Source organism: Bufo gargarizans, chromosome 1 (assembly GCF_014858855.1).
Source record: "Bufo gargarizans isolate SCDJY-AF-19 chromosome 1, ASM1485885v1, whole genome shotgun sequence".
NCBI classification, from domain to species: domain Eukaryota; kingdom Metazoa; phylum Chordata; class Amphibia; order Anura; family Bufonidae; genus Bufo; species Bufo gargarizans.
In genome coordinates this window covers 343,092,057-343,118,018 of record NC_058080.1, presented here as the reverse complement: position 1 = coordinate 343,118,018, position 25,962 = coordinate 343,092,057, and the positions used below count along the sequence as shown (strand labels likewise).

At 45.3% G+C, this 25,962-nt stretch overlaps 1 protein-coding gene across 1 annotated transcript in view; it reads right to left on the bottom strand.

The window, feature by feature from the left end:
• The window catches only part of LOC122927160 (protein unc-13 homolog A-like), a 2,447,183-nt gene that overhangs the window by 732,134 nt on the left and 1,689,087 nt on the right, over positions 1–25,962 (bottom strand). The window contains 2 exon segments of the mRNA XM_044278759.1: positions 9,641–9,737; positions 9,874–10,000. Coding sequence (XP_044134694.1) covers positions 9,641–9,737; positions 9,874–10,000 — 224 coding nt within the window.

Sequence of the window (25,962 nt, the reverse complement as noted above, 5' to 3'; positions counted from 1 at the left end):
ATAAACTTCCCACTGCTGCCTCACTGGCATGCTGCCACCCAGCTCCCAGGTGTGATCGGCTACATAATCATCATCATCATTGAGTAATGTCTGCATGTCACTGATGTCCTCCTCAACGGTCTCTGGGTCAGGAGTCTGACCACTCGCAACACTAGCTCCCACGCCACTCTCCTCATCACTACTTGCCCGCCTATCGGAGGAAGCAGTGGATGCCTCTTCCACATCTTGGCTGGCCAGTAGCTGCTGACTGTCCTTTAGTATCTCGTCCTCGCTGTATAGTGGAGCTGATCCCACAGCATATAATACTTATCTGGCTGAGGGAACAGAAAATGACAGAGGCAGGTTCAGGACAGGTGAGGGCATAAGGCCTGCTCCCGGGCCATGCCAACTAAGGGTTGACGAACCCACCGACTCTTGGCTGGGGGTGTCTAATGTCACTTGGGACAAAGTGGATGACCGAGTCAACCATTCAAGAACCGCTGGGTTGCTGGTCAAGATACGACCGCTAGATGATACTGGGAGCTCAGGCCTGTCGCTGCGACTCCTGCTGCCACACCCCTGTGCAGGGTCTGGCACTTATTGGTCAAACATACTGTTAGATCAAAAAATTAAAAAGGAAATTAAAACACCCCACAAAAGTCAGGAATTTTCTCACTTCACCAACAACGGCTAATAAGCCCTATTTTTTCCCGCTAGTACACACCAAAGAAGGCTTTAGAACATATAACTGCACAGCTGAACGAAAAATAAGCCATTACTTTTTTGGATACTAATACACGCCAAAAAGGGTTTAAAGGGATTCTGTCACCTCCCCTCAGCCAAAAAACGATTTAAAAGCAGCCATGCAGCACAGCTTACCTGGATTAAGCTGTGCTGTTTAATCTTGAAATCCGTCCAGCAGTTACTTTAAAAAACGACTTTGATCAATAAGGAAATGCGTCCTGAAGGTGCCCAGAGGGGCGTTTTTTTCTTCCTAGTGAGCCCAGTACCGCCCCTCTTTCAGTGCCCAGCCCGCCTTCCTTGTATTTTCTAACTGCCGCCCCCAGCCTGCCACAGCCTCTCCTGCCTCTCCTCCCCCTCCCTCACGCCGAACGAAGTCTCGCACAGGCGCAGTACCCACTGAGGGCTGCGCCTGTGCGATCATCAGGAGACTGAGGGCGGCAGCTTCATCTTCGTCACTGGGCATGCGCCGAGCCCAGTGACGTCCGATGCTCGCTCTTCCCACAGTCAGCAGGGAAGAGAGAGCATCGGACGTCACTGGGCTCGGCGCATGCCCAGTGACGAAGATGAAGCTGCCGCCCTCAGTCTCCTGATGATCGCACAGGCGCAGCCCTCAGTGGGTACTGCGCCTGTGCGAGACTTCGTTCGGGGGGAGGAGAGGCAGGAGAGGCTGTGGCAGGCTGGGGGCGGCAGTTAGAAAATACAAGGAAGGCGGGCTGGGCACTGAAAGAGGGGCGGTACTGGGCTCACTAGGAAGAAAAAAACGCCCCTCTGGGCACCTTCAGGACGCATTTCCTTATTGATCAAAGTCGTTTTTTAAAGTAACTGCTGGACGGATTTCAAGATTAAACAGCACAGCTTAATCCAGGTAAGCTGTGCTGCATGGCTGCTTTTAAATCGTTTTTTGGCTGAGGGGAGGTAACAGAATCCCTTTAAGAGCATATTACTGCACCGCTGAACCAAAAATAGGCCCTTACTTTTTTTGCCACTAATACACATCAAAATGGGCTGTAATTTTCTCACTGCACCACAGAACGGCTAATAAGCCTTTTTTTGCCACTAATACATGCCAAAAAATGCTTTAGAACATATAACTGCATCACTGAAATGCAAATAATACTTTTTTTTTTGCCACTAATACACGCCAATAAGGGCTCTAATTTTCTCACTTCACCACACAATGGCAAATACTTTTTTTCTGGTACTAATACATGCAAAAAGTGCTTTAGCACATATAACTGCACTGCTGAATGGCTAATAAATATATTTTTTGCCACTAATACCCGCCAAAAAGGGCTTTACAACATATAACTGCACTGCTGCACGGCACTGCTGAACGCCAAATAGGCCCTTGCTTTTTTTGCCACTAATACACACCAAAAAGGGCTTTAGAACATAACTGCACCGCTGAACCGCAAATAAAATTATATAAAGATATATAAACATATGCAATATATATAGAGAATAAACTTTATCCTGTGCCAGTTTTATACAGATGTTCTTGGTATACTTGTGCGTTGAAATGGAGGAGTGGAGGTGGAGGCCCATTGTGTCACTCTCTGGCTTTCAGATGCTGCTGCCACCTCATTTTATGGCATGCATTAGTGGCAAAAAAAAGGGGCTTATTAGCCATTGTGTGGTGAAGTGACAAAATACAGCCCTTTTTGGCATGTATTAGTGGCAAAAAAATATATATATTCTTTGCCGTTCAGCGATGCAGTTATATGTTCTAAAGCCCTTTTTGGCGTGTATTAGGGGGAAAAATATATATTACAGTCCTGCACTTCCTGAAGCTCCATTGTTCCACTGAAGGAAAAAACACCCCAGACCATTATGGCGCTCCCTCTACTGTGCCGGGTAGAAAACATCTAAGGTGGGATCTGCTTGTCATGCGTTGGAAACCATCAGGACCATCAAGGTTAAATGTTTTCTCATCAGAGAATAAAACTTTCTTCCACCTTTTGAATGTCCCATGTTTGGTGCTCTCTTGCAAAGTCCAAATGAGCTGTTCTGTGGCATTCAAGGAGACAAGGTCTTTGAAGACATTTTTTGTTTTTGAAGCCCTTCAGTCTCAGATGCTGTCTGATGGGTAACCTCCACTGGAGATGGAGATTCCTGTGGAGGAACAACAGGCGAAACATACTTTTTGAGCAAAGATTTATGGAACACATCATGAATTTGAAACGTGTCTGGTAGTTTCAGCTTAAAAGATACCGGGTTAACAATGTTAAGTATTTTATATGGTCCTATAAAGCGTGGAGCAAATTTCCTAGACACCCCTTTTTAGGACAGATTTTTGGTGGATAGCCACACCACACCTTCTCACCGACCTCAAAATTAGCTCCCTTAGTGTGTTTCCTGTTAGCTTGCTTTTTCTGAACCCCCTGGGCTTTCTCCAGGTTCGACTGAACCTGGGCCCAGACTGTGCACAGGTCTGAAGTAACCACATCCACCTCAGGGTTAGGCGAAGCCACGGAAGAACAAGAACCAAAACGAGGATGAAACCCTAAATTGCAGTAAAACAGAGATACCCCCGTGGATGAGTTCACCCGATTGTTAATGGCAAACTCAGTCAATGGAAGGTATTTCACCCACAGACGCTGGTTGTCAGACGCTGGTATAGCACCTAAGGAATTGTTCGATAGCCTGATTCAAGCGTTCCGTCTGTCCATTAGTCTCGGGATGAAAGGCCGACGAAAAGGACAATGAAATTTTGCATCTCTGGCAAAAGGCTTTCCAGAATCTGGAAAAAATTGGACACCCCTGTCAGAGACAATATTCTCAGGAATTCTATGATACCGAACAATGTGATCAGTAAACAAGGAAGCCAAAGTCTTGGCACTAGGAAGTTTACTTAGAGGAACAAAATGTACCATTTTGCTGAATCTGTCTACCACTACCCAGATCACTGACCTTCCTTCGGAGGGTGGCAAGTCAGTGATGAAATCCATAGAGATGTGTGACCAAGGTCTACTCGGAATAGGCAGTGGTAGCAACTCACCCGCAGGACAGGTTCTAGGAGTTTTGGACCTTGCACATCTCGCAGGCGGACACATACGAACTGATGTCCCTAAATAATGTAGGCCACCAGAAGGTTCTAGATACCAATTCCTTAGTGGCTTCAACACCAGGATGTCCACAGAGCACAGAATCATGGCACTCACCCAGAAGTCAGAGACGGAAATGGCCCATAACAAATAACTTATCTGTGGGTTATCATTCGTGCAGGAGCGAGATGTTGTGCAGATTTAATCTCCGAAGAGAGGTCAGCAGACACCGATGCTATGATGATGTTAGCTGGTAAGATGGGCTCAGGAGGCGTGTCAGGAGGTTGGAAGGCACAAAAACTTTGAGATAAGGCATCAGCCTTAATATTCTTACTTCCTGGTCTGAAAGTGATAGAGAAGTTAAACCTAGTAAAGAACAAAGCCCACCTGGCTTGCCTAGAATTGAGACATTTAGCAGACTTAAGGAACAATAGATTTTTATGATCAGTGAAAATCGTGACACAGTGTTTGGCCCCCTCCAAAAATGCCATTCCTCAAATGCCCACTTAATGGCCAGTAATTCACAATTCCCAATGTCATAATTCCTTTCAGAAGAAGAAAATTTATGGGGAAAAAAAGCACAGGGTCTTAGATTGGTGAGCTTAGGTGATCCCTGAGAAAGAACCGCCCCCACTCCATCCTCAGAAGCATCAACTTCAACCACAAAAGGTCTCTCCTGATCCAGCTGAATCAAGATTGGGGCATCTTGAAAGCACTTCTTAAGAGTTTCAAAGGCTTCAATGGCCTCAGTCGGCCAATTAACAAGATCTGCCTCCTTCTTGGTTAGGTCGGTTAGAGGCTTGGCAATAACAGAATTTAAAAAAAAAAAAATTCTATAATAGTTCGAGAACCCCAAAAAACGCTGTAATACCTTGAGGGAAGATGGTCTCACCCACTCCAGGATAGCCCTCACCTTCCCCGGATCCATCTTAAATGAGTGAAGGGTAAGAACATAACCCAGATACAATATCTCTTGTACCCCAAACACACATTTTTCTAACTTGGCGGATAGCTTATTTTCTCTGAGAACTTCGAGCACAAGTTTAAGACGGGACATATGGGAATCCCAATCCGCAGAGAAAATAAGGATGTCATCCAGATAAATAATCATAAACCTGCTGATAAATTCCCTGAAGATGTCATTCATAAAATTCTGAAAAACTGCTGGGGCATTACTGAGTCCGAATGGCATTCGTACTCAAAATGTCCCTCCGGAGTATTGAAGGCAGTTTTCCACTCATCTCCCTCCTTGATACGAATCAGGTTATATGCCCCTCTTAAATCAAGTTCAGAAAACCATGATGATCCCAGAACCTGATTGAACAAGTTAGGAATCAAAGGGAGGGAATATTGATTTTTAACGGTGATCTTGTTCAATTCTCTGTAATCAATACAGGGTCTGAGGCCACTGTCCTTCTTTTTAACAAAAAAGAAACCAGCCCTCATAGGAGAAGTAGATGGTCTGATATGCCCCTTACTTAGGCTCTCTTTAATATAATCTTTTATTGCACCATGTTCTGGCCCAGACAAGTTAAAAATACGACCTTTGGTAAACCTGGATCCCGGCACCAACTCAATAGCACAATCGTAAGACCTATGGGGTGGAAGTTCCTCAACCTCGGAGGTAGAAAAAACATTGTAAAAGTCCTCAATATATGAAGGAATGGCCATAGGACTAGAAACACCCCCCGCTAACACTAAGGATACACAAGAGGAACAGTTAGGACCCCACCTTTCTAATTCCCCCATTGCCCAGTTGATGGTCAGGTTGTGAACTTGGAGCCACAGCATTCCTAAGACAACTTCAACTGGCAAATTCTCCAGTATCTACTCCCCACAAATCTACTTCCCTACAAAACTTATAGGATTGGACAAGGTTAACACTAGTATTCCCACTTGTAGGGTGAACCCTAGATCTAGAAAGCTAGCGGCAGAACCGGAATCAGTAAAAGCATTACCTGAACCCTTATTAGTCCCCAAAACAACAGTAATGGGAACCAGCAACTTTTTTCTTACCACCACAGGAAGTACCTTGCCTTTGGATCTCGCAGGAATGGATGACCTTTCTGAGGCAGGAATCTTAGAACATTGACGGACCCAATGATCAGTGCCACCACAGTAGAAGCAGGTACCTTGTTGTCGGCGTTGTTCCCTTCTGGTCATACCTAATTCCACAGGTTCTTCAGTCGGCACTTCCACACTGAGTCCCACTGGAACGGAATCAGGGTTAGGGACAGTCTGTGAAAGAAAGAAATGTTCCCGCTGTCTCTCCCCAACACGTCTGTCCAATCTAATAGCTAGGGTCATAGTGTCCTCTAAGGACTCAGTACAAGGATAACACACCAGCATATCCTTAAGTTTCTCAGAGAGTCCAGACCTGAACTGCCTTTTTAGTGCCGGTTCATTCCAGCCAGAAGGAACGCACCATTTACAAAACTGAGTGCAGTAATCCTCAACCGGCCGATCACCCTGGACTAGGGACTTAAGCTGGGACTCAGCTAAGGATGCTCTGTCAGGTTCATCATAAAGGACCCCTAGGGCCTGAAAAAATGCATCAACCGGCCTAAGACACTGAGAGTCGGAAGGCAAAGAAAATGCCCACTCTTGAGGGTCCCCTTGTAACAATTCCCACCCTTTGCGGCTCGGACCCAGACAAAATGGGCCGCAGGCGGAAGTATAATTTACAACCCTCCTTGAAGGTCAAAAAACACTTGCTGTCCCCAGAAAATCTATTAGGCAGTTTGACATGGGGTTCTACCTGAAGTACAGGTAGATCAGAAGTAGGGAGAGATTGAGCGGATTCTTGGAGTTGCAACCTCTCCCTTAAATTCTGCACAATCTGGGCCAGGTTCTGGACATGGTCAGTAAGGCTCTGCAGGGGGTCCATAGGGATATAAGGCCTGTGATTCTGTCATGCACTATGGAGTGGGGAAGAGGAAGTGCACCCACTAGCTGCCACCCACACCTCTGTCCCTGCCTACTTACACTACCCGTCCTAGGTGACGGGGCGTAACTGGGCGACGGTCCCTAACCTCTATAAGTGCAGAGAGGCAGAGCGGACAGAGACAGGATATAGCCAGGCAGAGGCAGTAGGAGGGAACCCTGCAGATGGATCCGAAATCATGTAAAGTGTCAGGAGCAATACTGAAATGCTAGAGATCAACACTAACGTAGGCGAGCAGGGGTAACAAGGACGGTAAACAAACACGCCTAGGCAGTTTGACATGGGGTTCTACCTGAAGTACAGGTAGATCAGAAGTAGGGAGAGATTGAGCGGATTCTTGGAGTTGCAACCTCTCCCTTAAATTCTGCACAATCTGGGCCAGGTTCTGGACATGGTCAGTAAGGCTCTGCAGGGGGTCCATAGGGATATAAGGCCTGTGATTCTGTCATGCACTAGGGAGTGGGGAAGAGGAAGTGCACCCACTAGCTGCCACCCACGCCTCTGTCCCTGCCTACTTACACTACCCGTCCTAGGTGACGGGGCGTAACTGGGCGACGGTCCCTAACCTCTATAAGTGCAGAGAGGCAGAGCGGACAGAGACAGAATATAGCCAGGCAGAGGCAGTAGGAGGGAACCCTGCAGATGGATCCGAAATCATGTAAAGTGTCAGGAGCAATACTGAAATGCCAGAGATCAACACTAACGTAGGCGAGCAGGGGTAACAAGGACGGTAAACAAACACGCCTAGGGTAAAAGCAGGAGGTAACGTCAGTACACAAGGAATAGCAAGGACAGGTCAGAGTACAAGCCGAGGGTCAAACCTGGAGGTCACGTCAGTAAACAAGGGCAGACGAGGTCGGGTCAGGAACAAAAGCCAAGGGTCAAAATCCAGAGTAGCAGAAGCACAAAGTAATAGCAGTTAGCCACAGGACCAAAATCGCAGGCAACCTGTGGCCAGCAGGCTGCCTGTATAAATAGTGAAAGGCTAAGGTCATGTGACGTGGCCAGCGTCACATGACCCGCTCAGACACAGAAGCCGAGCAGTTTTTCTTCTTTTAAATATTCTCTCCTCTTTTACTTTGTTGATTCCCTTTATGTATTTAAAAGACATAGAAATATTTCCTTGTAATAAACCCTGTTTATGGCTGAGTCAAACAGCACTTGCACCCCAATATCAAGAACGGTTTTCTGGAATTACAGAGCTGTATAATGGCAATTTGGATCCCCACTCTACAGCAAAATAAAAGTTTTAAAGTCTTTTCTACCACTTTCCCTAGCACCTGCTGACATCTCTCCCTGCACTAAGTACACTGGAAAATGGCTGAATCCAAAATGGCTGAGGATATTTATATGGCTGTGACATCACAGGGGCTGGCTGGCTGCTGATTGGCTGCATGCATGGCATTGTGGGTGATACCTCCTTCCTAGAGTTCTTTGCTACATGTCCTAACACGTGCAGCAAGCATTTTAGGAAAAATTGTGATTTATTACCACGAAGCGGGAGGAAATTCGGATTCGGTGCAAATCAAAATTTTCCTGAAATTCTGATGTAATTCCACTTTGTCAACTTCGATTTGCTTAAATCTAATTGCTATTTGACAAAAAAAAAAAATTAACAGGAGATGTTTTCAGTCGGATTTAAAACACCCTCTGGATTGTAAAACATGTGTTTTATACTTGTATTGCTACTCCCTAGAAGTTTGATTGTGATTGTACACTGTTCCTAAGATTGTTTTCTGTCAGACACTCACATATCCATCCACCCTCATTCATACCTCAACACAGCATAACATTCTGCTCATTCTGCAAGGGTACCTCCCTGCCTGCTCATCCAGGTTGTTAGCCTGTGAGACAATCAGGACAATCCCCCCTCCTTCCCCACTTCCTCTGAGGGTCATGTAAGAATCCTTCTTTCTCCCTAGTGCTTTTTCCCACTGTCATGTGTAGTAAAATGGAACTGTGTGCTGTTTTACTAGATTTATCCAAAGTGATGTTGAAAAGCTTTGGGTTCATCTGATAAATTTTTGGGAAGATTGGCTCACCTCAATATTTAAGCAATTGACCAGATGTATACTAAACTGGTGCCATTAAAAAATGCAACTTGTCCAGTACAAATCAAGCCCTCATACGGCTATGTTAACAGAAAAATAGAAAAAAAAGATTGACTTTGAAATGTCAAGATCAAAAAACGAAAATAAATAAATAACAATAGTCGAGCTTTAAAAGTGTTTTCTTACATCAGCAAATTACATTTACTATGTAAAGTTAATATAAGGTATTTACTAATGTATTGTGATTGTCCACATTGCTTCCTTTGCTGGCTTGATTCATTTTTCCATCACAGTATACACTTCTCATTTCCAAGGGTTACGACCAACCTGCAATCTAGCTGCAGCCCTGCTTGCACAATATAAGAAAATATGCCAGCCTCTCTAGTAGTTAGGACCAGGACCATGGGAGTGTGTGTAAAGGAATTTTTTCTATAGTGTGCAAGCATGGCCATCACTGCTGGATTGCAGGGTGGTTGTAACCCCTGGATATGAGCAGTGCATAATACAACGGAAAAATTAATCAAGCCAGCACAGTAGGCAATATGGACATTTACAACACAGTGCTTCCTACTCATTTGGACATACTAACATGTAGTTGTAGCCTTAAAGAGGACCTGTCACCACTCACAACATTGTATTCCACATGCAACTTCTAGCAGGAATAATAAAGGAATATCACAACATACTGTAGCTTCATAAAAATACATGTTCCAGAATTCTTATTCCATGGGGGAATTCAAGTTGCACTCTAAGATTCTCCACTGCCTTTGACCATAAAAATATGTAAAATACAACATGGCTTAGTTTAGCGACAGTCATTTTCAGGAGAAGCATACCACTATTTGTAAATGTAATTAGAAAATTATTTCTGCACTAACCCCATCCTTTTTGTCTCTTTCCAAGGCTCCATGAAGGAAATCCCGAGAAACTTCTTCATTTTCATCCAACCACTGAATAACAAATGGCTCAAACCAACTGCAGAAACATTAAGAATAGTGTGTGACAGAAAGCTGTATTTTACATTGCAATACATCTTTTGTGTTAGGCCCTGTGATTTGAGCAATGGACAGAGTGAAGAAATCTTATACTTGAATTTCTATTTTATACTTACGCAGGGTATTCAGGGACCTTGTTCCTAAAAGATGGAAGATCTGTCACATATTCATTGTATAGCCACTTGACCTTGAAGTGTAAGTTCATATAGTCTGCACTCTTACATAAACGGTGCTTGTCGTGTTCTAGAAATACATTGAAATTTCAGAAGGTAAGCTCCTTTATATATATATATATATATATCACACATACACACACACACACATATATACTGTTTGTATACACACAGATGTAGCCATTTCTAACTTGACACATCAAACCCCTCCTTCCTACACCAGTTCAAAGTCCTCAAAAATAAAAATACAGCCACAAAATGTGATATTTTTAAAAGCATCCTAAAATCTAATTGTGATAGGTACAACTTTAAGGGAATAAAAGGATAAGGAACCAATGTGGATAATTAGAACTGTAAAGAAATCCAACAAATGACAAAAAAGCATTTAAATCACTAAAACAGGAGGGCAGTGAGGAAACACTGAAAAAGGAAAAAAATTGAATATGTAAAAAACAAATGCAAACAGCAAAACTAGAGACCAAGAGATTACTTGCCAAAAAGAGCAAAACTAAACATAAAATGTTCTACAATTATATAAATGGAAAAAAGTATAAATCTTAAGGTGTCGGCCCTCTGCAGAGTAATGAGAGCGATAAGGAGAAAGCAAAGCTATTAAACATTTTTTCTCCACTGTATTCACTGAGGAAAATAAACTTTCAGATGAAATGCAGAATGTAAATGCAAATTCCCCATTAAAAGTGCCCTGTCTGACCCAGGAAGAAGTACAGGGGCGTCCTAAAAAGATTAAAAATAGACAAATCGCCAGGACCAGATGCATACACCCCCGTATCCTTAGAGAATTAAGTAATGTCATAACCAGACACTTATTTCTGATATTTAAAGGGTTTCTACTAGAGTTGAGCGAACACCTGGATGTTCGGGTTCGAGAAGTTCGGCCGAACATCCCGGAAATGTTCGGGTTCGGGATCCGAACCCGATCCGAACTTCGTCCCGAACCCGAACCCCATTGAAGTCAATGGGGACCCGAACTTTTCGGCACTAAAAAGGCTGTAAAACAGCCCAGGAAAGAGCTAGAGGGCTGCAAAAGGCAGCAACATGTAGGTAAATCCCCTGCAAACAAATGTGGATAGGGAAATGAATTAAAATAAAAATTAAATAAATAAAAATTAACCAAAATCAATTGGAGAGAGGTTCCATAGCAGAGAATCTGGCTTCCCGTCACCCACCACTGGAACAGTCCATTCTCAGATATTTAGGCCCCGGCACCCAGGCAGAGGAGAGAGGTCCCGTAACAGAGAATCTGTCTTCATGTCAGCAGAGAATTAGTCTGCATGTCATAGCAGAGAATGAGGCTTCACGTCAGCCACCACTGCAACAGTCCATTGGCATATATTTAGGCCCAGCACCCAGGCAGAGGAGGGAGGTCCCGTAACAGAGAATCTGTCTTCATGTCAGCAGAGAATTAGTCTGCATGTCATAGCAGAGAATGAGGCTTCACGTCAGCCACCACTGCAACAGTCCATTGGCATATATTTAGGCCCAGCACACACACAGGCAGAGGAGAGAGGTCCCGTAACAGAGAATCTGGCTTCATGTCAGCAGAGAATCAGTCTGCATGTCATAGCAGAGAATGAGGCTTCACGTCAGCCACCACTGCAACAGTCCATTGGCATATATTTAGGCCCAGCACACACACAGGCAGAGGAGAGAGGTCCCGTAACAGAGAATCTGGCTTCATGTCAGCAGAGAATCAGTCTGCATGTCATAGCAGAGAATGAGGCTTCACGTCAGCCACCACTGCAACAGTCCATTGGCATATATTTAGGCCCAGCACCCAGGCAGAGGAGGGAGGTCCCGTAACAGAGAATCTGTCTTCATGTCAGCAGAGAATTAGTCTGCATGTCATAGCAGAGAATGAGGCTTCACGTCAGCCACCACTGCAACAGTCCATTGGCATATATTTAGGCCCAGCACACACACAGGCAGAGGAGAGAGGTCCCGTAACAGAGAATCTGGCTTCATGTCAGCAGAGAATCAGTCTGCATGTCATAGCAGAGAATGAGGCTTCACGTCAGCCACCACTGCAACAGTCCATTGGCATATATTTAGGCCCAGCACACACACAGGCAGAGGAGAGAGGTCCCGTAACAGAGAATCTGGCTTCATGTCAGCAGAGAATCAGTCTGCATGTCATAGCAGAGAATGAGGCTTCACGTCAGCCACCACTGCAACAGTCCATTGGCATATATTTAGGCCCAGCACCCAGGCAGAGGAGGGAGGTCCCGTAACAGAGAATCTGTCTTCATGTCAGCAGAGAATTAGTCTGCATGTCATAGCAGAGAATGAGGCTTCACGTCAGCCACCACTGCAACAGTCCATTGGCATATATTTAGGCCCAGCACCCAGGCAGAGGAGGGAGGTCCCGTAACAGAGAATCTGTCTTCATGTCAGCAGAGAATTAGTCTGCATGTCATAGCAGAGAATGAGGCTTCACGTCAGCCACCACTGGAACAGTCCATTCTCAGATATTTAGGCCCCGGCACCCAGGCAGAGGAGAGAGGTCCCGTAACAGAGAATCTGTCTTCATGTCAGCAGAGAATTAGTCTGCATGTCATAGCAGAGAATGAGGCTTCACGTCAGCCACCACTGCAACAGTCCATTGGCATATATTTAGGCCCAGCACCCAGGCAGAGGAGAGAGGTCCCGTAACAGACAATCTGGCTTCATGTCAGCAGAGAATCAGTCTGCATGTCATAGCAGAGAATCAGGCTTCACGTCACCCACCACTGCAACAGTCCATTGTCATAAATTTAGGCCCAGCACTAGTGTTGAGCGGCATGTCCCATATTCGAATTCGCGAAATTTTGTGAATATTCGAAAGAATATTCGTAAAATATTCGCGATTATTCAAATTCGTTATTATTTCGCATATGCGATAATTCGAATTATCGCATAATACATATGCTATGCAAAATTCACATGTGCGCTAATGAAATCGCCTTACGAAGATTCGCAACTCAATTCAATCACTAATGTATGAATGCAATGCCCTTTGCCTCTGTTCTGGGACAAGTGTAGATATTCGCATGTGCGCTAATAAAATCGCCTTACGAAGATTCGCACCTCAATCACTTTCTAGGGAATGTGAGACTTTTGGGAATCAATCGAGATACAGTGGGGGGTGATGACAGTAGTTGACAGAGTACAGATCAATGTAATCTGTAAGGTGGAAAGTAAAATAAAAAATACGAATATTCGTAAATCGAATTTTACGAAGTTCTACGTATTCGCGAATATGGTGCTATACTATATGAATGCACAGGCCTTTGCCTCTCTGTTCTGGGGACAAGTGTAGATATTTGCATTTGCGTTAATAAAATCGCCTTACGAAGATTCGCAGCTCAATTCAATCACTAATGTATGAATGCAAAGCCCTTTGCCTCTGTTCTGGGACAAGTGTAGATATTCGCATGTGCGCTAATAAAATCGCCTTACGAAGATTCGCAACTCAATTCACTAATGTATGAATGCAAAGCCCTTTGCCTCTGTTCTGGGACGTGCCGATATTCGCATGTGCGCTAATAAAATCGCCTTACGAAGATTCGCGCCTCAATCACTTTCTAGGCAATGTGAGTAAGATCTGAGCTGTTGGACCTTTGGGAAACAATCAATTATATGTGTACTGTAATTTTGTGGGGGGGGGGGGGAAACAAAAAACGAATATTCGTTTTTACGAATATATAGCACTATATTCGAAATATTCGCGAAATCGCGAAGTTGCGATATTCGCGAAAAAAATTTGCTTTTCGAATATTCGCGCTCAACACTACCCAGCACCCAGGCAGAGGAGAGAGGTCCCGTAACAGAGAATCTGGCTTCATGTCAGCAGAGAATCAGTCTTCATATCATAGCAGAGAATCAGGCTTCACGTCACCCACCACTGTAAGAGTCAATTTTCATAAATTTAGGCCCAGAACCCAGGCAGAGGAGAAAGGTCCCGTAACAGACAATCTGGCTTCATGTCAGCAGAGAATCAGTCTTCATATCATAGCAGAGAATCAGGCTTCACGTCACCCACCACTGCAACAGTCAATTGTCATAAATTTAGGCCCAGCACCCAGGCAGAGGAGAGAGCTCCCGTAACAGAGGATCTGGCTTCATGTCAGCAGAGAATCAGTCTGCATGTCATAGCAGAGAATGAGGCTTCACGTCACCCACCACTGCAACAGTCCATTGGCATATATTTAGGCCTAGCACACAGGCAGAGCAGAGAGGTCCCGTAACAGACAATCTGGCTTCATGTCAGCAGAGAATCAGTCTGCATGTCATAGCAGAGAATGAGGCTTCACGTCACCCACCACTGCAACAGTCCATTGGCATATATTTAGGCCTAGCACACAGGCAGAGCAGAGAGGTCCCGTAACAGACAATCTGGCTTCATGTCAGCAGAGAATCAGTCTGCATGTCATAGCAGAGAATGAGGCTTCACGTCACCCACCACTGCAACAGTCCATTGGCATATATTTAGGCCTAGCACACAGGCAGAGCAGAGAGGTCCCGTAACAGACAATCTGGCTTCATGTCAGCAGAGAATCAGTCTGCATGTCATAGCAGAGAATCAGGCTTCACGTCAGCCACCACTGCAACAGTCCATTGTCATAAATTTAGGCCCAGCACCCAGGCAGAGGAGAGAGGTCCCGTAACAGAGAATCTGGCTTCATGTCAGCAGAGAATCAGTCTTCATATCATAGCAGAGAATCAGGCTTCACGTCACCCACCACTGTAAGAGTCAATTTTCATAAATTTAGGCCCAGAACCCAGGCAGAGGAGAAAGGTCCCGTAACAGACAATCTGGCTTCATGTCAGCAGAGAATCAGTCTTCATATCATAGCAGAGAATCAGGCTTCACGTCACCCACCACTGCAACAGTCAATTTTCATAAATTTAGGCCCAGAACCCAGGCAGAGGAGAAAGGTCCCGTAACAGACAATCTGGCTTCATGTCAGCAGAGAATCAGTCTTCATATCATAGCAGAGAATCAGGCTTCACGTCACCCACCACTGCAACAGTCAATTGTCATAAATTTAGGCCCAGCACCCAGGCAGAGGAGAGAGCTCCCGTAACAGAGGATCTGGCTTCATGTCAGCAGAGAATCAGTCTGCATGTCATAGCAGAGAATGAGGCTTCACGTCACCCACCACTGCAACAGTCCATTGGCATATATTTAGGCCTAGCACACAGGCAGAGGAGAGGTTCATTCAACTTTGGGTAGCCTCGCAATATAATGGTAAAATGAAAATAAAAATAGGATTGAATGAGGAAGTGCCCTGGAGTCCAATAATATATGGTTATGGGGAGGTAGTTAATGTCTAATCTGGACAAGGGACGGACAGGTCCTGTGGGATCCATGCCTGGTTCATTTTTATGAACGTCAGCTTGTCCACATTGGCTGTAGACAGGCGGCTGCGTTTGTCTGTAATGACGCCCCCTGCCGTGCTGAATACACGTTCAGACAAAACGCTGGCTGCCGGGCAGGCCAGCACCTCCAAGGCATAAAAGGCTAGCTCTGGCCACGTGGACAATTTAGAGACCCAGAAGTTGAATGGGGCCGAACCATCAGTCAGTACGTGGAGGGGTGTGCACACGTACTGTTCCACCATGTTAGTGAAATGTTGCCTCCTGCTAACACGTTGCGTATCAGGTGGTGGTGCAGTTAGCTGTGGCGTGTTGACAAAAGTTTTCCACATCTCTGCCATGCTAACCCTGCCCTCAGAGGAGCTGGCCGTGACACAGCTGCCTTGGCGACCTCTTGCTCCTCCTCTGCCTTGGCCTTGGGCTTCCACTTGTTCCCCTGTGACATTTGGGAATGCTCTCAGTAGCGTGTCTACCAACGTGCGCTTGTACTCGCGCATCTTCCTATCACGCTCCAGTGCAGGAAGTAAGGTGGGCACATTGTCTTTGTAGCGTGGATCCAGCAGGGTGGCAACCCAGTAGTCCGCACAGGTTAAAATGTGGGCAACTCTGCTGTCGTTGCGCAGGCACTGCAGCATGTAGTCGCTCATGTGTGCCAGGCTGCCCAGGGATAAGGACAAGCTGTCCTCTGTGGGAGGCGTATCGTCATCGTCCTGCCTTTCCCCCCAGCCACGCACCAGTGATGGACCCGAGCTGCGTTGGGTGCCACCCCGCTGTGACCATGCTTCATCCTCATCCTCCTCCACCTCCTCCTCATCCTCGTCCTCCTCGTCCTCCAGTAGTGGGCCCTGGCTGGCCACATTTGTACCTGGCCTCTGCTGTTGCCAAAAACCTCCCTCTGAGTCACTTCGAAGAGACTGGCCTGAAAGTGCTAAAAATGACCCCTCTTCCTCCTCCTCCTCCTCCTCCTCCTGGGCCACCTCCTCTTCCATCATCGCCCTAAGTGTTTTCTCAAGGAGACATAGAAGTGGTATTGTAACGCTGATAACGGTGTCATCGCCACTGGCCATGTTGGTGGAGTACTCGAAACAGCGCAACAGGGCACACAGGTCTCGCATGGAGGCCCAGTCATTGGTGGTGAAGTGGTGCTGTTCTGTAGTGCGACTGACCCGTGCGTGCTGCAGCTGAAACTCCACTATGGCCTGCTGCTGCTCGCACAGTCTGTCCAGCATGTGCAAGGTGGAGTTCCACCTGGTGGGCACGTCGCATATGAGGCGGTGAGCGGGAAGGCCGAAGTTACGCTGTAGCGCAGACAGGCGAGCAGCAGCAGGATGTGAACGCCGGAAGCGCGAACAGACGGCCCGCACTTTATGCAGCAGCTCTGACATGTCGGGGTAGTTGTGAATGAACTTCTGCACCACCAAATTCAGCACATGCGCCAAGCAAGGGATGTGCGTCAAATTGGCTAGTCCCAGAGCTGCAACGAGATTTCGCCCATTATCACACACCACCAGGCCGGGCTTGAGGCTCACCGGCAGCAACCACTCGTCGGTCTGTTGTTCTATACCCCGCCACAACTCCTGTGCGGTGTGGGGCCTGTCCCCCAAACATATGAGTTTCAGAATGGCCTGCTGACGTTTACCCCGGGCTGTGCTGAAGTTGGTGGTGAAGGTGTGTGGCTGACTGGATGAGCAGGTGGAAGAAGAGGAGGAGGAAGCCGAGAAGGAGGAGGTGGCAACAGGAGGCAAAGAATGTTGCCCTGCGATCCTTGGCGGCGGAAGGACGTGCGCCAAACAGCTCTCCGCCTGGGGCCCAGCTGCCACTACATTTACCCAGTGTGCAGTTAGGGAGATATAGCGTCCCTGGCCGTGCTTACTGGTCCACGTATCTGTGGTTAGGTGGACCTTGCTACAGATGGCGTTGCGCAGTGCACACTTGATTTTATCGGATACTTGGTTGTGCAGGGAAGGCACGGCTCTCTTGGAGAAGTAGTGCCGGCTGGGAACAACATACTGTGGGACAGCAAGCGACATGAGCTGTTTGAAGCTGTCTGTGTCCACCAGCCTAAATGACAGCATTTCATAGGCCAGTAGTTTAGAAATGCTGGCATTCAGGGCCAGGGATCGAGGGTGGCTAGGTGGGAATTTACGCTTTCTATCAAATGTTTGTGAGATGGAGAGCTGAACGCTGGCGTGTGACATGGTTGAGACGCTTGGTGACGGAGGTGGTGGTGGTGGTGTTGGTGGTACATCCCCTGTTTGCTGGGCGGCAGGTGCCAACGTTCCTCCAGAGGCGGAGGAAGAGGCCGAGGCGGCAGCAGCAGAATAGGCCGAGGCGGCAGCAGCAGAAGAGGTAGCAGGGGGAGCCTGAGTGACTTCCTTGGTTTTAAGGTGTTTACTCCACTGCAGTTCATGCTTTGCATGCAGGTGCCTGGTCATGCAGGTTGTGCTCAGGTTCAGAACGTTAATGCCTCGCTTCAGGCTCTGATGGCACAGCGTGCAAACCACTCGGGTCTTGTCGTCAGCACATTGTTTGAAGAAGTGCCATGCCAGGGAACTCCTTGAAGCTGCCTTTGGGGTGCTCGGTCCCAGATGGCGGCGGTCAGTAGCAGGCGGAGTCTCTTGGCGGCGGGTGTTCTGCTTTTGCCCACTGCTCCCTCTTTTGCTACGCTGTTGGCTCGGTCTCACCACTGCCTCTTCCTCCGAACTGTGAAAGTCAGTGGCACGACCTTCATTCCATGTGGGGTCTAGGACCTCATCGTCCCCTGCATCGTCTTCCACCCAGTCTTGATCCCTGACCTCCTGTTCAGTCTGCACACTGCAGAAAGACGCAGCAGTTGGCACCTGTGTTTCGTCATCATCAGAGACATGCTGAGGTGGTATTCCCATGTCCTCATCATCAGGAAACATAAGTGGTTGTGCGTCAGTGCATTCTATGTCTTTCACCGCTGGGGAAGGGCTAGGTGGATGCCCTTGGGAAACCCTGCCAGCGGAGTCTTCAAACAGCATAAGAGACTGCTGCATAACTTGAGGCTGAGACAGTTTCCCTGGTATGCATGGGGGTGATGTGACAGACTGATGGGGTTGGTTTTCAGGCGCCATCTGTGCGCTTTCTGCAGAAGACTGGGTGGGAGATAATGTGAACGTGCTGGATCCACTGTCGGCCACCCAATTGACTAATGCCTGTACCTGCTCAGGCCTTACCATCCTTAGAACGGCATTGGGCCCCACCATATATCGCTGTAAATTCTGGCGGCTACTGGGACCTGAGGTAGTTGGTACACTAGGACGTGTGGATGTGGCAGAACGGCCACGTCCTCTCCCAGCACCAGAGGGTCCACTAACACCACCACGACCATGTCCACGTCCGCGTCCCTTACTAGATGTTTTTCTCATTGTTATGGTTCACCACAACAACAAATATATTATTTGGCCCAATGTATTGTATTCAAATTCAGCGGGATATAAATTTGAGGCCTAGTATTTAGGCGCTGGGTGACCGGTATGGATTTAGTGACAGAATTAGACTTGGAAATGCACAGAAGCGTGTGTGTGTGAAGTTATTCTGAATGACCCAATGTGCACCTTGAATATTATATACCCTTTTAGGGATAGATTTCAAATAGCTCTGATATAGCAGAAACCACTAAATTATGAAATTGCTAAATTGGGAATTGTACTTCAACCCAGAACAAAAAATGTGCTTTGACGGACACTAAATATCTTGCCCAGCAACAACAGTACAACGGTGGGTAACGAGAGATTTAGAGGGAATTAAATTTGAGGCCTAGTATTTAGGCGCTGGGTCACCGGTATGGATTTAGTGACAGAATTAGACTTGGAAATACACAGTAGCGGGTGTGTGTGAAGTTATTCTGAATGACCCTATGTGCACCTTCAATATTATATACCCTTTTAGGGATAGATTTCAAATAGCTCTGATATAGCAGAAACCACTAAATTATGAAATTGCTAAATTGGGAATTGTACTTCAACCCAGAACAAAAAATGTGCTTTGACGGACACTAAATATCTTGCCCAGCAACAACAGTACAGCGGTGGGTAACGAGAGATTTAAAGGGAATTAAATTTGAGGCCTAGTATTTAGGCGCTGGGTCACCGGTATGGATTTAGTGACAGAATTAGACTTGGAAATACACAGTAGCGGGTGTGTGTGAAGTTATTCTGAATGACCCTATGTGCACCTTCAATATTATATACCCTTTTAGGGATAGATTTCAAATAGCTCTGATATAGCAGAAACCACTAAATTATGAAATTGCTAAATTGGGAATTGTACTTCAACCCAGAACAAAAAATGTGCTTTGACGGACACTAAATATCTTGCCCAGCAACAACAGTACAACGGTGGGTAACGAGAGATTTAGAGGGAATTAAATTTGAGGCCTAGTATTTAGGCGCTGGGTCACCGGTATGGATTTAGTGACAGAATTAGACTTGGAAATACACAGTAGCGGGTGTGTGTGAAGTTATTCTGAATGACCCTATGTGCACCTTCAATATTATATACCCTTTTAGGGATAGATTTCAAATAGCTCTGATATAGCAGAAACCACTAAATTATGAAATTGCTAAATTGGGAATTGTACTTCAACCCAGAACAAAAAATGTGCTTTGACGGACACTAAATATCTTGCCCAGCAACAACAGTACAGCGGTGGGTAACGAGAGATTTAGAGGGAATTAAATTTGAGGCCTAGTATTTAGGCGCTGGGTCACCGGTATGGATTTAGTGACAGAATTAGACTTGGAAATGCACAGAAGCGTGTGTGTGAAGTTATTCTGAATGACCCAATGTGCACCTTCAATATTATATACCCTTTTTGGGATAGATTTCAAATAGCTCTGATATAGCAGGAACCACTAAATTATGAAATTGCTAAATTGGGAATTGTACTTCAACCCAGAACAAAAAATGTGCTTTGACGGGCACTAAATAACTTTCCCAGCTACAACAGGACAACGGTAACGAGAGATTTAGAGGGATTTAAATTTGAGGCCTAGTATTTAGGCGCTGGGTGACAGGTATGGGTTTAGTGACAGAATTAGACTTGGAAATACACAGTAGCGGGTGTGTGTGAAGTTATTCTGAATGACCCTATGTGCACCTTCAATATTATATACCCTTTTAGGGATAGATTTCAAATAGCTCTGATATAGCAGAAACCACTAAATTATGAAATTGCTAAATTGGGAATTGTACTTCAACCCAGAACAAAAAATGTGCTTTGACGGACACTAAATATCTTGCCCAGCAACAACAGTACAGCGGTGGGTAACGAGAGATTTAGAGGGAATTAAATTTGAGGCCTAGTATTTAGGCGCTGGGTCACCGGTATGGATTTAGTGACAGAATTAGACTTGGAAATGCACAGAAGCGTGTGTGTGAAGTTATTCTGAATGACCCAATGTGCACCTTCAATATTATATACCCTTTTTGGGATAGATTTCAAATAGCTCTGATATAGCAGGAACCACTAAATTATGAAATTGCTAAATTGGGAATTGTACTTCAACCCAGAACAAAAAATGTGCTTTGACGGGCACTAAATAACTTTCCCAGCTACAACAGGACAACGGTAACGAGAGATTTAGAGGGATTTAAATTTGAGGCCTAGTATTTAGGCGCTGGGTGACAGGTATGGGTTTAGTGACAGAATTAGACTTGGAAATACACAGTAGCGGGTGTGTGTGAAGTTATTCTGAATGACCCTATGTGCACCTTCAATATTATATACCCTTTTAGGGATAGATTTCAAATAGCTCTGATATAGCAGAAACCACTAAATTATGAAATTGCTAAATTGGGAATTGTACTTCAACCCAGAACAAAAAATGTGCTTTGACGGACACTAAATATCTTGCCCAGCAACAACAGTACAGCGGTGGGTAACGAGAGATTTAGAGGGAATTAAATTTGAGGCCTAGTATTTAGGCGCTGGGTCACCGGTATGGATTTAGTGACAGAATTAGACTTGGAAATACACAGTAGCGGGTGTGTGTGAAGTTACTCTGAATGACCCTATGTGCACCTTCAATATTATATACCCTTTTTGGGATAGATTTCAAAGAGCTCTGATATAGCAGGAACCACTAAATTATGAAATTGCTAAATTGGGAATTGTATTTCAACCCAGAACAAGAAATGTGCTTGAACGGACACTAAATAACTCGCCCAGCTACAGCACTAGGGACAGATTTAGCTGGATATAAATTTGAGGCCTAGTATTTAGGCGCTGGGTGACAGGTATGGGTTTAGTGACAGAATTAGACTTGGAAATACACAGTAGCGGGTGTGTGTGAAGTTATTCTGAATGACCCTATGTGCACCTTCAATATTATATACCCTTTTAGGGATAGATTTCAAATAGCTCTGATATAGCAGAAACCACTAAATTATGAAATTGCTAAATTGGGAATTGTACTTCAACCCAGAACAAAAAATGTGCTTTGACGGACACTAAATATCTTGCCCAGCAACAACAGTACAGCGGTGGGTAACGAGAGATTTAGAGGGAATTAAATTTGAGGCCTAGTATTTAGGCGCTGGGTCACCGGTATGGATTTAGTGACAGAATTAGACTTGGAAATACACAGTAGCGGGTGTGTGTGAAGTTATTCTGAATGACCCTATGTGCACCTTCAATATTATATACCCTTTTTGGGATAGATTTCAAATAGCTCTGATATAGCAGGAACCACTAAATTATGAAATTGCTAAATTGGGAATTGTACTTCAACCCAGAACAAAAAATGTGCTTTGACGGGCACTAAATAACTTTCCCAGCTACAACAGGACAACGGTAACGAGAGATTTAGAGGGATTTAAATTTGAGGCCTAGTATTTAGGCGCTGGGTGACAGGTATGGGTTTAGTGACAGAATTAGACTTGGAAATACACAGTAGCGGGTGTGTGTGAAGTTATTCTGAATGACCCTATGTGCACCTTCAATATTATATACCCTTTTTGGGATAGATTTCAAATAGCTCTGATATAGCAGAAACCACTAAATTATGAAATTGCTAAATTGGGAATTGTACTTCAACCCAGAACAAAAAATGTGCTTTGACGGACACTAAATATCTTGCCCAGCAACAACAGTACAGCGGTGGGTAACGAGAGATTTAGAGGGAATTAAATTTGAGGCCTAGTATTTAGGCGCTGGGTCACCGGTATGGATTTAGTGACAGAATTAGACTTGGAAATACACAGTAGCGGGTGTGTGTGAAGTTACTCTGAATGACCCTATGTGCACCTTCAATATTATATACCCTTTTTGGGATAGATTTCAAAGAGCTCTGATATAGCAGGAACCACTAAATTATGAAATTGCTAAATTGGGAATTGTATTTCAACCCAGAACAAGAAATGTGCTTGAACGGACACTAAATAACTCGCCCAGCTACAGCACTAGGGACAGATTTAGCTGGATATAAATTTGAGGCCTAGTATTTAGGCGCTGGGTGACCGGTATGGATTTAGTGACAGAATTAGACTGGGATATGGCCAAAAAATGAACAGACTATTGCTGGTTAAATGCACTTGGTGTCACAGCTTCACCCTGATGTAGGCTTTAGCCAAAAAACAACCACACCATTGAGGGTTAAATGCACTTGGTCGCAGCTTGTGCTGGCGCACCACAAGACACAAAATGGCCGCCGATCACCCCAGAAAAATGAGACTGACAAACGGTCTGTGCAGCCTAAAAACAGTGAGCAATTGAGGATCAGCAGCTCAATGATCCACAGCTGCAGATCGATCAGTTAATCAAGTCCTTTGGAGGAGTTAATCTGCCTAATCTCGCCCTACTGTCGCAGCCGCAACCTCTCCCTACGCTAATCAGAGCAGAGTGACGGGCGGCGCTATGTGACTCCAGCTTAAATAGAGGCTGGGTCACATGGTGCTCTGGCCAATCACAGCCATGCCAATAGTAGGCATGGCTGTGATGGCCTCTTGGGGCAAGTAGTATGACGCTTGTTGATTGGCTGCTTTGCAGCCTTTCAAAAAGCGCCAAGAAAGCGTCACAAAAGCGCGAAGAAAGCGACGAACACCGAACCCGAACCCGGACTTTTACGAAAATGTCCGGGTTCGGGTCCGTGTCACGGACACCCCAAAATTCGGTACGAACCCGAACTATACAGTTCGGGTTCGCTCATCCCTAGTTTCTACCGCCTCATTTTGACCTAATTAGCTCTCAGACACTAGTGATCTGCTAGTGTCTGATCTACCTAACCATGCTATTTTCAGACCTTTGTGTGGATCCGTTTCACAGCCTCTAGATGCTATGGGGGCGTCTTTTAAGCACCTAGAGGCTCAGACTAATATATATATATATACAGTACAGACCAAAAGTTTGGACACACCTTCTCATTCAAAGAGTTTTCTTTATTTTCATGACTATGAAAATTGTAGATTCACACTGAAGGCATCAAAACTATGAATTAACACATGTGGAATTATATACATAACAAAAAAGTGTGAAACAACTGAAAATGTCATATTCTAGCGGTTCTTCAAAGTAGCCACCTTTTGCTTTGATTACTGCTTTGCACACTCTTGGCAGTCTCTTGATGAGCTTCAAGAGGTAGTCACCTGAAATGGTCTTCCAACAGCCTTGAAGGAGTCCCAGAGATGCTTAGAACTTGTTGGCCCTTTTGCCTTCACTCTGCGGTCCAGCTCCGGTGACTGTGGAGGCCAGGTCATCTGGCGCAGTACCCCATCACTCTCCTTCATGGTCAAATAGCCCTTACACAGCCTGGATGTGTGTTTGGGGTCATTGTCCTGTTGAAAAATAAATGATGGTCCAACTAAACGCAAACCGGATGGAATAGCACGCCGCTGCAAGACGCTGTGGTAGCCATGCTGGTTCAGTATGCCTTCAATTTTGAATAAATCCCCAACAGTGTCACCAGCAAAGCACCCCCACACCATTACACCTCCTCCTCCATGCTTGACGGTGGGAACCAGGCATGTAGAGTCCATCTGTTCACCTTTTCTGCATCGCACAAAGACACGGTGGTTGGAACCAAAGATGTCAAATTTGGACTCATCAGACCAAAGTACAGATTTCCACTGGTCTAATGTCTATTCATTGTGTTCTTTAGCCCAAACAAGTCTCTTCTGCTTGTTGCCTGTCCTTAGCAGTGGTTTCCTAGCAGATATTCTACCATGAATGCCTGATTCACACAGTCTCCTCTTAACAGTTGTTCTAGAGATGTGTCTGCTGCTAGAACTCTGTGTGGCATTGACCGGGTTTCTAATCTCAGCTGCTGTTAACCTGCGATTTCTCAGGCTGGTGACTCGGACGAACTTATCCTCCGCAGCAGAGGTGACTCTTGGTCTTCCTTTCCTGGGGCGGTCCGCATGTGAGCCAGTTTCTTTGTAGCGCTTGATGGTTTTTGTGACTGCACTTGGGAACACTTTCAAAGTTTTCCCAATTTTTCGGACTGACTGACCTTCATTTCTTAAAGTAATGATGGCCACTCGTTTTTCTTTACTTAGCTGCTTTTTTCTTGCCATAATACAAATTCTAACAGTCTATTCAGTAGGACTATCAGCTGTGTATCCACCTGACTTCTCCACAACGCAACTGATGGTCCCAACCCCATTTATAAGGCAAGAAATCCCACTTATTAAACCTGACAGGGCACACCTGTGAAGTGAAAAACATTTCAGGTGACTACCTCTTGAAGCTCAGTGTGCAAAGCAGTAATCAAAGCAAAAGGTGGCTACTTTGAAGATCCTAGAATATGACATATTTTCAGTTGTTTCATACTTTTTTCATTATTGAAGTATATAATTCCACATGTGTTAATTCATAGTTTTGATGCCTTCAGTGTGAATCTACAATTTCCATAGTCATGGAAATAAAGAAAACTCTTTGAATGAGAAGGTGTGTCCAAACTTTTGGTCTGTACTGTGTATGTATATGTATATATAGCAAAGAAAGGTTCATAGCACACAGATGTAGCAGAGTTAACACACACTTGATGAGTTTTCACCTTTAGTTAATGCCTTATGAGTAGTGTTGAGCGAACTTGTGTTTTTTTAAGATCAGCTTATAAGGTTTGGGTTTTCTTAGAATTCCGTTATGGATTCCGGTACCATGGACCACAACGGAATTCTATGACGGCATCCAACACGGAAGCCTATAAGAGGTTTCCATATTGCATTCCGTCATAATAGAAGTCTGTGCTGACCTTGCTATGCCATCATAGAATTCTATTATGGTCCGTGGTAGCAGAATACATAACAGAATTCTTAGATATCCCTAACCTTGTATGCCAAACATGAAAAAACAAGTTTACTCAATACTAGTTATGACTGTGACTGTTAAAGGGTTTGTCACATTCCCTTTTTCTCGCCTCTCTGATATGAACACCGAAGCATTTGCAATAGAGCAGGGACCGTGGTAGGAATGCCAAATTATGCAGTGGGTCTGGATATGGGTATAATAGTCTATAGTTTTGTTTGTGACGCCAATTGCAGCATGAGCAGGGTACAGTCACAGGGCCCTTTAAGGTGTTGTAACTCACGTACCAGGGTAGGAATGCCAGAGTGGTGTAATGTCTCTGTGTGGTGATAGCAATAGTGTCAACGGTGTCTCCTACCTGGGTACGGCGGGACTCCTGGATCCTG